Genomic DNA, 13441 nt, shown 5'->3' with positions numbered 1-13441 from the left:
AATCGAGATGTCTGCTGTGAAAAGGGTCTGCACAGTGGAGGGGAAACAATGTGGCTTCCTTCTATTACTGTGCATCCATTGCTTTCAATCCTAGTCAAATGTCTTCCAACAAAAGGTTTGTTTCTTTCGTGTAGCGTTTTCCGTTTGTTGTTATATCTATCTCAAGCGTGTTACTGTGAGAAAGTTAGCTTCCACTTAAGCAACTCCCAAAAATAATTCAAGTTCAGCATCTCATTTGTTTAGCCTCTATTTTAAGGTATTTTTCAGACCTCAGTATTAAAACCACTGCTCAGGATGTCATGGTTTAACTATATTGCTCTCTTGAAAGTTATGTTTTGGTCTTCAGATGAACAGGAAATGCTCAAAATTCAGGCAAAAGGGAACTACATGCAACAAAAGATGCAGGCTGGACATGAAACTATACCACTTTAGTCTCAACTTATGGGGCACCTGCTACATAGCTCAACTGGTTGAACAGGAGAGGACTAGAACACTTTAATACAGAATGTTACTCTCACATCCTAAACTCTTCATTCATTACCCCCGCTTTATTTAAATGCAAGAAATACACCACGTGCAATCAGTATGAATGCTGTATGGGCCATTTGAATAAAACAGACGACTGGAAAAATTGAAACATGTTTATTTTAATAAAAAACAAAATGAAATCAAAGCAAACTGCAAAGTGTTACGTTGCAAACAATATCCAAGATGTCCAATCCAAAGAAGACGAAATTAAAAATAAGACAAAAAGACTATACAATGCAACAATCTCAACAGAGCTGCAGCAGTTATCGTCTCTTCTGGAAGATGTTGCCTCTTCCGATTCCACCACGGCCTCGTCCTCTTGCAGCCACTGCAGAAAATAAAACAGAAAGCACATTTTAGACACATCAAGCAGAGAGGCAGAGAGTTTCGCTGGGCAGGAGAAGTTATTATACAGAAGTCGCAACTGGGGTTTCATTTTCTAAAAATATAGAAAAAAAAAAAATAATATCTGTATACTTTCTTTTATATATTTTACACTGCTGTACATAGAGAGTTAGAGAAAAAAAGAAAAGAGATAAGGACAACTCTGTGTATTCAACTCCAATACATGGTCGAGTGAACTTCGCAAACCAGAAGCCCTTGTGTTTAGAGTTGGTGGAAATTGATCCAACATTTACAGTAACGGCAATAAAATGACTGAGGAGTCGTTGGAAATGGACTTTTGGCATCGAGTCTCACCCGTATGCGTTAGATGTTACAGGAATATATCCCATAAATCATTTCCAGTAATGAACTGAATCAATATGCACATTCATGCATGCAGAATTATAATGGGATACTTCAAAGCAAAGACAAATCTCACAAAGAACGCCTCTAACCTAATGCATGTTGGTTAAAAAAAAAAGAAAAAGAAAGAAAGCTGATGTTGGAGCCTCCTGAAGCCATGATGATTAAACCAAAAATCAAAAGCCCAGGATGGAAACTCGAAACATCCACCACTTTTGGTTTACTAATTTTACTAACCATATGATCTAAAAAAAAAAATAAATTAAAAAAAAGAACAAGCCAGAGGCAGATAAACATAAGCACAACATCAGTGCGATACAATATCTCTACGAAATGGCATTTTTGCTTTTGTCTCAACTTGGTCAAGAGATTGAGACGAGATCCCAGTTGACAAAATGTTTGGAACATCTTAAAATAGAAGGCAAAATTTGGAATAAGTGCCTTATGACAGGACTGAATGCAATGCACACAAAAGTAGAGCAGTAATTGTGGAACACTTTTATGTCACAGTGGGATATATGCATTAGAAGTTTTTTCCCATGATGTAAATCAGAACCTGTTTATAATGCAGATTCTCTGCAATAAAGTGATTAAACGCCAAATTTCAGAATTTTCTTAACCTCATCAACCGAGATGGTGATGAGGTTAAGATGGCCTCACCGTCCATGGGCCCACAAGTTCCCCACTCACCTTGTGCTTTGAGAATAGCAGCCTTGCCCCTTCCTGCTCCGGATCCCTGGTTCTTGTTCTTCATACTCTTTAACATCGGAGCATTTTTTAACATATCAGGTAGGATCAGAAAGCGGATTTTGCTGCCACGGATGTAGACCTGCTCCAGCTGGGCCACCCGGCCATCACGATAAGTCACTGTGATATTGGACATCTGTGTGGACAGAAAATACACAACCAGTTAAAATCAGATGAAATACCTTATTGTCAGTGTTTTAGTCAAGTGAACATTTAGAATACTAAAATCAAGGCCACAAGTCTGCAGATATTTTTCTTCCTATAAGTCCTGACTGGGATGCCAATACACTTTATAAGTGCTGACAACTCCTGTGTAATGAAACTCACCACCAAATGGGGGAGTTTGAAGACCTTGTACCAACTACAGGTCAAAACACCATTATCTCTACTTGTACGTTTTGTTCAAAAAATACTCAACTGTATAAAAGCATCTGTACAGCTTCCTCCTAAGCAAACAAAATGGCAGTGATGATGCCAGTCACATATTTTTCCATGTATATCTAAAGAATGTAATTAGTAATTCTTTACAGATGTTTTTTTTTTCTATTGCCGTAAATCATCACTTTTATGGGCATTTACCTGAGAGTTCACAACACAAACTGAATAAAACAGTTTCAAATAATCACACACAACACACATAACTGAAAAAAACACTGATTTATTAGCGGTTAATTCCATTCCCAAAAGTAAAGGAAAAGAAAAACAAAATAGCATCATACACCTGTGCATTAATCAGGCTTCCGTCATGTACATTAAGAAGAAACCAACCTGGCAGTTCATGTTGTCCTCCGCTTCAATCAGCTTGCCCCTGTATACTTCTCCAGTGTTTGTCTCACAAGTCACAATGTGTCCCTCTGCCTCATGCAGCACCTTGATTGGCACGCCGATCGACATGTTTCAAATCGTCTTCCTGGAACATAAAACATTTTGTTAGAAATGTTACAATGTGCCACAGTAAATTATGCAGTCCTGTGCAGGACCCATCTTGTCTCTATGTTCTACAAAAGACAAAACAGTTTGGTTGCCATCCTTTCCTCACCATATCATAGTTACATAATTTCTCCATGTATATAGTTCTGATATTACTTACATTCCCAATGAAATTAACAACTATATCAATTATAGATATTATGATCTAGCAATCCATGTTTTCTATCCTCAAATGTACATCCTGTGGTATTATGTTACTTCCTTAAATACTAAATCCCCCTCCATGTAACGATAACCCAATACTTGTTCAGTATTTTGCATTGAGTTGAGCAGTTTGTTTGGGATTCTTCATGAAATGTAATTTCTTAATAGAAACAGAGACCCAAGGCGCTAGCTAAATTTGCTACATTAGCTAGCTAGGCTAATATACAGACATGAAACCTTGTTTTCACATGAGTAAAAGCCTGAGATATTAAACAATAATGCACTGTACGTGCTACAAACTAAACCCTAGCGTAATTTAGATAGACATTTGCTCATTAACATCCGCCTCTTTATTGAAGTAGAAACTTTTGAGTTCAGCAAATAGACGGAGCCATGATGGCACCTGAATGAATGATCTTATTCACGTTACAAAGCCAAACACCAAACACTGGTTATACAAGTATAAATGCTATCGTGTCTAATTGAGTGAGATTTATTTTTACCTTTACTCCTGTCTTGAAACCTTCTTTCTTTGTTATGATCGTTTCTTTTTGTGGGAGTCTGCAACGTGCGTTTGACGCTTTCGCGTTCCTTTTTGAGCCTTTTTCCGCCTACCCACAATGCCGCGCTGCTTCGACGGAGTGCTTCCTGTGGCGTGCCGCGGTGCATCGTGGGGTCTGTATTTTTGAGCTGTAGGATCCCCGATTTCTTAAAAGCTTTACTTTCTTGACGGTTTCACTGTAATTGTTCGCAAACTAGTCAATATAACAGCTGTATATCAATAAAAAATATGAAAAAATACCTGATAAGCAGTACCCACAACAAATGCAGCCCAGAAGACTACTCAGAGAGTACTGTATAATTCAACATAAACGTTTATGAAACAAACATATGCTCACATATAGTGTATATATAACTGTAATTTTAGTAAGAAAAGTATAAATGTGCATAGGCTGTAAAATCGATTTAATAAAAGACATACATCATGTAGGCTTTGTTAATTTGTCTGTTCTGTATATGGGCACACAAAAAACGTGTATGCCAGTTTAATGCTTCCTATGAATATATGACATGCTATATAGCTCCTTACTGGTTGGACTGGCACATCATGACACCAGAACACACCGTTTTCTTTACTTTGAATCATCCGTGACCACAGAATTTTCATACTACTCATCCTGTGCTTATCAAAACAACACGTGCCCGCACACACACATGCATACACACACAAAACAACAAAGCATTAAAGGGAAATGGTTTCATCAATTTTAATACCCCTCTACATGACCACAAAGTATAATAAACAATAGCACGAGTCAGATACATACCCATGTATGTTTATTCCTGGAGACATGTCTCTGGGATCGCTTTAAAGCACACAAAGGTTGCTTAATGCATGTCTTTCCCACATTGGAAGGGCTTTTTAACGAGGAAAGAGAAAGCATAATGGGATAATAAAAGACACCATCAAATGAACCTTCATTTGATTTCCATTGCATTAGGCTCATTGACTGGCGTCAGCAGCCAGGCTACTCTGTAAACACCTCTTGCTGAGTAGTCTGCGGCCGTGTGTGCGCTCATTACGTGTGTGTGATTTTCATGCTGTTTATGTGTGCAAGGCTGACTCTGAAAGTAGTGACATTACAGGCATATGGAGCGATATTTGAATAGATCAAACAAGCTCTTTGTTTTGGATGGCTGGTCACTGGCCTACAGTGCATCGGTGCCTTTGATTCACATGTCATACAGCTGCTGAACCGGCAACGGAGATGTGTTGCCTGGCAGTTATCACATCACAGATCAAGCTAGCAACATCAAGTGTGATGTAGCTATGCAGCACTTTGAGAAATTACGTTTTTAATAGAGCTTTACACGGGAGATGATGCAAGCCTTCTGCTTCATTATTTTCCTCCAGCTTTCGGAGAGGACAATCACATTTAGACCAGAGGTTACATCTCAGCAGAACAACTTCAGCCTGTCTTATACAGTGTATGAATGTGTCATCACTAGCAGAACAGGGCCTGGGTTGTAGTTGGCTTCATAGTAAAACTGTTAAAAGTAGTATTTAGAACTTTAAACTCCAGTGGGTAAAAACATTACAGATGATCACAAAATATTACCTGATGCAACATTAGAAAATGCAGCTCGATACAGAACAATATATTAAAGCATCACTGTATTATATTCTAATATGCAAATTATTTGATCACATACCACCTAAAAAAAGAAGATATATCTTGGATATCGGGCACAGCGTGTTAATATAAGTAGGCTTTTGTCAAATTGTTTTCTTGTGCATCTGAACCAACTCAGACAGAAAGGCAAAAATATCGTCTGGAAAAATATGGCTTCAGAAATAAAGGAAACACATTTGCTGTTTGTGTTGGTTTGCTCAGATATCCTTGTGTTTGCACAATGTTATGTGTGTATTTAAATGTCTTTGTCAAGAAATCTCTGTAAGTATTTTGGAGTCGGCGCAGTCAGTGTGGTTTAGGGAGAGAGCGTGAACGTTCACAAACGCAATGCCACTTCCCCTTTCTGTCTCCTCCAAAGCATTTGTTGTGCCCTCAAGATATGTATCTGAATCTGTTGCATCCTGTTCAGGAAATGCCATGATGCATGGCGGCTGCTGAGCTGCTGGTGCGGTGCTGCTCTTTATTTGCTGACCATTGGGTGTGCGGCTGCTTGGCGCGACATCTAAATTTGACGTCCAGTGGCAGGAGACTTCATCACTAGCTTTTGGTCTAGTTCGGTCAGGATAGGAGTCCAGGACGTAGCTGTTGGCCACTGTGCCAGATGATGACCTATCTTTACTTGTATGGGAAGATGTCCGAATGATACTGTCACTTCCAGTGGATCTGCCATCAGAAATCCCAGCACCAAACCCTCGTCCGTCCCTCTTTCCCAAGATGTGCTGGTACAGGATCCTCCGAAAGGTCTGCCTGAACTCCCGAATGCGGTAGGCATAGATGAAGGGGTTCACAACAGAGTTAGCATGCGAGAGGATGATGGAAATGTTCATCACCCAGATGTGTGGGCGGTCACAGCCCTTACAAAGGTGGTTGAAACAATTGATGATATGCAGAGGAAGCCAGCATAAAGCAAATAAACCCACGATGATGGCCAGTGACTTAGCAGCGTGAACTTCCTTCTGCAGAATGGAACGAGATGTGCCCGAAGACGGGGTTTTCTGCCCGGGAGCAGGTGCATGCGCCACTTTGAGGGTCATCAGTCGGAGCTGCCGTCTTGCGGCCATGAAGATGTGGACATAGATGACCAGCATGACCACCAGGGGAATGAGCACACAGCCAAAGAAATTGAAATATACCATGTAGTCCAAGGGAACCACTCTCTCAAACAAGCACTGGGTCATTCCTTCAGTGCAGCTCTGACTTTGGGCGATAGTGGTGTTGGAATTCCAACCTGTGCAAGAGAGGTAATAATGTCAACCATTGAATGAATTGTCTGGGAGCCATCGGTTTAACTCTTCAAAAATGTTCTCAGTATGAGTAAGAACCACTTAGTCTAACTGAGGCCAGAGCAAAATAGACAGATGTAGAGAATGGGAGGTTCAAACTAAACTGATGCAATTCTACATTTCTCCGCAACCGTATTTCAGATTTTTTTGCCTTTATCTAAATAGAATTTTACAACCGAACATTATAGGAAGCGCAGACATTTAAAAGAGTGTAGCTTTGTAAGACGAGTTTGAATACACTTGATTAACAACTTATTCGCTCCATTTTCCAAAATTCAGACTGTCTGGAATGGAACATGTCTGGGTATTGAACCATTTCCTGGGAAACCTATGGACGATATAATAGACGTTATGTTTTTCAGTTTTTTGAATGAGCTAAATGCATACATGTGCATTTACCTGTGTTCCAGCCAAGCATTGGAGTCAGGCCGATGCCTACTGACAGAATCCAGCATAATGCGATGATTCCCTTTGCCCTCTGCCCTGTCACCAGACTGCTGTACCTGAAAGATTGGACAGAACAAAACAATACACCAATCAGGCAAAACATTATGACTACCTTCCTAATACTGTGTAGGTCTCCTCTGCGCCTCCAAAACAGTTCAGTGAATGAACGTGGGCTGTCTGAGGGTGTCCTGTGGTGTCTGGCAACATCTATCTACCTATCTAACTATAAAAAGCATATACAGTTATCTGATTACCTGTGATTACTGATGATTAAAGATGCTCCACCTAAAGTGTTACAGATTTTTATATTCCATTCTGTTATATTTAAAATCTGTTAAAACAACAATTTTAGAGGCATGGCAATCAGTTTTGTTGTTCCTTCATGTTAGAAGGTGAAGCATGGCATCCTGTTTTGTGACACTTTATAACTCTGCAAGCACTTGTAACAGTCTATTGTTTTGTATAGTGTGCCTTGTGGTGCTGAGTGACTAGGCGTAGCCAGTATTTTTGGTTTCACCCCCTCACGTAAACTGACTTGGAACCGTCCCTGAGGTTTTGGCTGAGATCTCACGTGGAGCTATATTAAGCCCCCTTAAAACTCTGATGAATTATTAGCTAGTCTTTAGTGCCAGCATTGTGGCACCACGCTGCCGTAAGCGCACAGACACACACTGAAGCCGTTATGCAACTGCTTATGCAAATGTGTCACCTGCTATGGCTTACTAGATGCAATAGCCTTGCATGGCACGTGGAAGGAACGCAGCTGTAAACAACAGTGGGTGGACCAGTGTGAGTCAATGGTGTGTTAAAACACCAACAGCATTTATTTTCACCAATGCAAAGAGGCAAAGCACGTTTTTATCCCTCCGACAGCACAGCACGATTAGCCTTAATTGAATAAATTCTCTCGATAATTCACTCTGTTTCTGCAGGCTTGAATGTCACATGCAAAAGGAGCATTATGTTCACAGTGTGCAATAGTCATAGGTCATGGTAAAGCCACAAGTTTAGTTTCATACGGTGCAAGAGGCAACAGTTCACATCCAACAGAAAACCAACGTTGCTAAAACGCATTTTTTACTTTTTCTTTGTCTCCCTGAAGATTATTGCAAAGAATCAATAACGTTTTGCTGTCTTACCTCAGTGGGTTCTTGATAGCGATGTAGCGGTCCACGGCAATAGCCAGCAGGCTGAAGATGGAGCTCTGAGTGAGCACGAGGACGAAGCAAGCGATGAACAGGCAGCCGTAGAAGTTGGCACAGAAACCAGTGCTAAAACGCAAGAACACATGGCAGATTAAAAAGGAAAGATATTGCATCAAACAGGAAAGAATGACATAAAGCTGTGTCAAATCTTCAAAAGTTAATAACAGGGAAATGATACCTAATAGTGATTGCAAAAGGGATCGCCAGCAGCCCCACGGCGATATCAGCGACTGCCAGTGACACCACAAAGAGGTTGGTGATGCTCTGCAGGTTGGAGTTGAGGCAGACGGACCAGCAGACCAGGATGTTCCCAGCCACAGATAGGCAGGCAATCACAATCTCCAGGCCAATATAGACCCCCAGGCTGGGCTTCAACATGGTTGTTTTTTCCTCTTTTATATTTTCTTTGTGCTTTCATCCCACACACTCAGTTGCTTCACATGTTTTTAGACAAAATACCTGCCTGCCAAAACCTCATGGTGTGTCACAGGAGGCAGGAAGTTCCCACCACAAGCATCACGCTTGTGATGTCTTCACTCTCACCGTTTACCGCCACAGCTGCTCTATCAGTCTGTTATTGTTCCTCTTTGACTGTGCGATGATCTTAGTCTTTCCAGATGAGTACACTTTGTCACAGATGGCAGCAAAACATAAAAGAGGGAGCATCCGAGACGCGTGTCCACAAAATTAAGAACGGTGATCTGGAGGGAGAGAGAGAGAAAAAGAGTGGACTCAGTCTCAGTGGTATTAACCTGTGTAAACAGATTGCAGGTCAGAAAAGCCATCTATCTCTGGATGACAGGTGTACTGTTTGTTTACCACACAGGGCCAAAGCAGACAGTCCAACAATGGACCTTTTATTTCAGGAAAAAGTTTCCCAAAACCCCACCTCTTTTCATTCCCGGCACCTACGTGCTTTTCTCTAAAATCACTGATAATTACACAATACAAAACTTTTAAAAACTTTTCAGGGTATCGTGCTAAATTCCTCTATACAGTTAACAGATTAAGATTTACTACAAGAACCATGTTAGTATGTTTACTGGGATAAAACAGCACAGTAGTTAGAAATAATGGGAAGAAACTCTGAGCTACATGAAAGCAGTGAAGTTGTTGAATTAAATTTGTGCACAGGTCCGCTTTGAATTTAAATAAGACATTGCAGACGCTGAGAAGTAGTGTTACCAGAGTTAATCTGGTAAACTGTTCTGTTGTGAGTCATTATCTGTAGTGGTGATCAAGACTGGTACAAGTCAGCAAGCTTATGTCATTTACTGGCAAAGAGCTGATGAGGACACTGATACGTTTTATATCTGTTAAGTATGTAAACTAGTTTATAACGAATACTGGAGGAGTAAACAGCAATCTGGCACAGTCATTCAAATGTTATTTAGATAATCTCGGCACAAAATATAACAATTCAACTTTTCAATTCAACAACGATTTTACAGGAGGTTATGTGTGGTAGTAGCTGTCCCCATTGTCGATATGAACTGACTGTTGCCAAACGACTTCACGCGTGAATAATAACGATAGTCGTCACCATGTAAATTTCTCTGTATCTCACTAAATATTAAAGTTTAGTTGTCTGTGGTGACATTCCAGTGGTGGTGCACCGGTGGCAAAGAGTGGCCTACAGCAACTAGGAGGAGTATGGCAGAGAAACCGGAGTTACTAATGTAACTAAGTCTCCATGAGGTCACAGTCTCTGGAGGTCAGGAAGAATAAAACAGAATATGAGGAATTTCTGAAGCTCCGGATGAAAAGAATCTCGTTCAGAAGAAGGACTAGAGCCTAGAAATATCACTGATCAATGGTGTGGACAAACACAGATTACCATTGGTGTGCTGTTTTTTTTTTTTCATTGGAGAGCGCTGAAAGAAGAGGAGGTACTGAAGGACTATAGGGATATGTCCTATGTCCTGTCGACACAGGTTCTATTATTACTCTCAATTCCAGCTGAATACAACAGGTTTGCACTGCAGCTTTAAAGGATCCTTTTGATCTTGACTAAACCATTTTTTTGTGAGCACTTGTGGTAAAATAAAAAATAACAGACTCTCTTTCTCTTCTTTTAAACTTTAAGTCTTTAAGTTTTATTCAACGGTTAAAAAACAATAATGAAATTTAATTAAAAGTGAATGGTTTTCTGTCTCTCTGTGTTAGCCCCGCAATAGACTGGCGACCTGTCCAGGTTGTACCCCTCGCCTGATGAGAGCTGGGATAGGCTCCAACCCCCCCGCGACCCTCCAGAGGACAAGCAGTTGCAGAAGATGAATGAATGAATGAGTTTACTACATCAGCATGCCATGTCACATGTTTAATATGTGCTGTTCAGTGTCAGTATCATGCAGTTAAGTACCATTTCAACGTCAGTACATGCACAAAAGAAAACCCACTTGTCTCAGAAACGAGTGATTGGGAGCTGACTGAGGGTGGAGTTGTCTCTCAGTGTGAGGAGTAAATAAGTGGCTGTGCAACTGATGAAGATAACATTATCCAACCTAGTTCCCTCTGCAAGAATAAAGAGGACAATTCATTACCAAAATTTCTTTAGGATTTACCACAAGATCCAAAGTCCTCTGAAGCACGGGAAACATGAAAGACCAGGTTGTGGTTTAAAAAAAAAAAAAAAACTCAAAAAAAGGAAGTAGAGTTGTGGAACAAAGTTTTGTTTGACCTTCTCTCAAAATAATGGAAAAAGGAACGGGAAAAACGTATCTGTCAACATGGTGGTCATTTTGTAACCCCTGGCAGTAAAACCGGCACACTATCGAGCAAAGGTAAAAATGAAAGGACACATGCAAAGGTATACAGGAGCATCCTGAGTGCTCATGTTCAACCAAATGCACCAAAACAATCCTAAATATAGAGCCATAGCGACCAAAGAGCCTTTCAGGTGGAAAGTCATCAGCTGAGTCAGTCACCTTATCTCAGTCAGATTGAAAATCTTCATACAATAAAAAAGCCCTTTGGTATTTAAAAAGCCGCGACATGGCACTTTAATGCGGTATGAATGATTTTATTTCAAATGATATGATCCTAAACTGGACAATAAAATGTGTCTGACTGTCGTAATGCTTACCTCAGAAATACAGCACGCGTTAGGCCATAATATCACTAATATCAGCTTAAATTTAGTGAGGTAGAATTTTAATCCTGACAATGAAATATTCTTTATACTTTAAACTTGCTTTCATCTACTGTCAGTGGAGGAACAGAAGGCAACAGACACGAGCTAATGTTGGAAGTTACCGACCACAAAGTGATGACGGTGAATATGACGCAGTTTCTGCCAAGGTCTGTGTGCTGGGTCAGATTTGATGCAATAAGACTGAAGCCAGGGCAAACAAATTATTCTCTGACAAGGAAAGGGGTATGTGGTCGCAAAAGATCTGATCCAAATTACTGGGAAAGCTGGCCGATTAGTCATCGTTATCTCTTATCATGACGATGATCACTGACTTTCTCCTGCTGCTGGAGCTCTGACAGCCACATCCGCTGAATGTCAAATAATTTCATTCTTATCTGAGCTGCTGTCAGCTTGTCACCATCCATTCAACTCAGAAGTTAAAGTGGTTGAAACTACATCATAGCAGCTGTAAGATATGATCTATAGTTAGATTTAGTCATGGGGAGATTCAGATCGTGATACTGGCAATGGAGAGTGAAATATTAAAATGAGTGAATTTGATTTAAATATTGGTTTGAAGGCGTCTGGGGAATTATTTTATTTTAGTTCTACACTTCTAAAATCATTTTCCTAACCTTACAGACCATGGAGCTGCAGCAAGAGAAGAAAGCTTTTAAAACTGCATGTTAGTGTCTTTAACGTGGAAATGTAAAAACAAAAGCCAAACGCTGAAAATATACTTGAAAAAAAAAAAAGCGAACAGTGATTAGATTCCCTTTCAGGCATTTTACATTGTTGGAGGTTTTCAGACATTTTAGGGTCCACATTTCATACCCTACCCTCGTACCTCTGCGGTCCACACCACAATCCACGTATCTGGACCAGCAATAATCCCAACAGGCAGCACATTAGACCAAAGTCCCACCTATTGTTGTGCTAGTGAATGTTTCTCAGAGGCCAAAGGAATTTAAAAACTTGGGTTTATCCCATTCCGGTGGGTTTGGAAAACTACAGCTGCAGACCTCATAAAGCTGCAACAATTTCAGACAAATAAACAGTTCTAGTGGAGAAGGAAAAAAAAGGACTTACATTGCATTTCCCTCCAAGTTTAAAGGCTGTAATATAAGCTGCCCTGGTGAGCTTTCTTAACCTTCTTCCAGTTGGATGTACTCTGGCAAAAAAATACCACTGTCTATATGTGCAGTATGCGCCCACCGCAGCCTTGGAGGAAGTGATAAGAAAAGGCACATCCTGCTGGAAAGGATCTGTCACTGTCTTGTCAATCAATGTACCAGCTCAGCTCCACCAAAGCCAGCGGAAAACAAAAAGAGAAGTAACTGTGTTACTATTGTAGAAAGGCCCTGTGCGTAAGTAATGAGGGAAGTGCTGACATCATGCTGTGAAAAACAGAGAAGAGTAGCCTGGTAAAACATAAACATGACCTGAGGCAATGATGGAAAATTACTCCAGAACAGGGGTCAGTGCAAGTTTCATCTCATCAGTGCCACAAACAGTGAAAAACAACAATAATCACATAGCAGATATTGTGTATTAGCTTTTCTTAAGGATGTTAAGCCCAGTAAATTATCTATTTCATAAGTTCATTAGTTGGCATAAAAACTCTACAGTTCTGCATCTCTGAAAGTTTCAGTAGCCGAACCGCAGTGAAGCGTGCTTTCATGCAGAAAAAAACTCCTCCACAGAGCACCTGTTAATCTCTTCCTATTCATATTGTACAAGCGTACTAGTATTATCAAACAAACATGTTTAAGACACAGTTTGGACGGGCGGGAAACAAAATTTGTTCTCACCTTATCGGTTGCGTGGTGCGTGGAAAAAAAAATAAAAATAAAAAATTAAATCTGCCTCTCCACCGAATCAACGCCTTCAGATGATCACTCCGCTCTGCTGGCAGACTACATCAAAGTGTAACGGGACAAACCTTAGTCTGAATGTGGTGAAATGATAAACTGAGCCGAAAAGATAAAGAGGAGAACCCTCGTGCTGCTCATGTTCGGTGCG

The 13441-nt window shown here is 40.4% G+C and overlaps 2 protein-coding genes across 3 annotated transcripts; both read right to left on the bottom strand.

Annotated features, from left to right (window-relative positions):
- Window positions 1-627: 627 nt before the first annotated feature.
- Window positions 628-3801, bottom strand: snrpd3l (small nuclear ribonucleoprotein D3 polypeptide, like). Its single transcript, XM_084571797.1, has 4 exons — window positions 3660-3801; window positions 2791-2932; window positions 1966-2158; window positions 628-856 (listed from the first exon to the last, which is right to left on the bottom strand). The coding sequence occupies exons 2-4, from the start codon at window positions 2914-2916 to the stop codon at window positions 792-794; spliced, it is 384 nt and encodes a 127-aa protein (XP_084427923.1). The 5' UTR covers window positions 2917-2932; window positions 3660-3801; the 3' UTR covers window positions 628-791.
- Window positions 3802-4066: 265 nt separating this feature from the next.
- On the bottom strand, window positions 4067-12758 carry adora2ab (adenosine A2a receptor b). Of its 2 annotated transcripts, XM_084572135.1 has the most exons (5): window positions 12509-12758; window positions 8465-8987; window positions 8221-8352; window positions 7034-7137; window positions 4067-6579 (listed from the first exon to the last, which is right to left on the bottom strand). In XM_084572135.1, exons 2-5 carry the CDS (start codon window positions 8662-8664, stop codon window positions 5600-5602), a joined length of 1416 nt encoding a protein of 471 aa, XP_084428261.1. In that variant the 5' UTR covers window positions 8665-8987; window positions 12509-12758; the 3' UTR covers window positions 4067-5599. The 2 variants fall into 2 exon arrangements, with proteins under 2 accessions (XP_084428261.1, XP_084428260.1); XM_084572134.1 differs by lacking the exon at window positions 12509-12758 and having other exon boundaries at window positions 8465-9234.
- Window positions 12759-13441: the final 683 nt, after the last annotated feature.

This window comes from Chelon labrosus (genome assembly GCF_963514085.1).
Source record: "Chelon labrosus genome assembly, chromosome: 22".
Classification (NCBI taxonomy): domain Eukaryota; kingdom Metazoa; phylum Chordata; class Actinopteri; order Mugiliformes; family Mugilidae; genus Chelon; species Chelon labrosus.
This window is presented reverse-complemented; position numbering and strand designations above follow the sequence as displayed.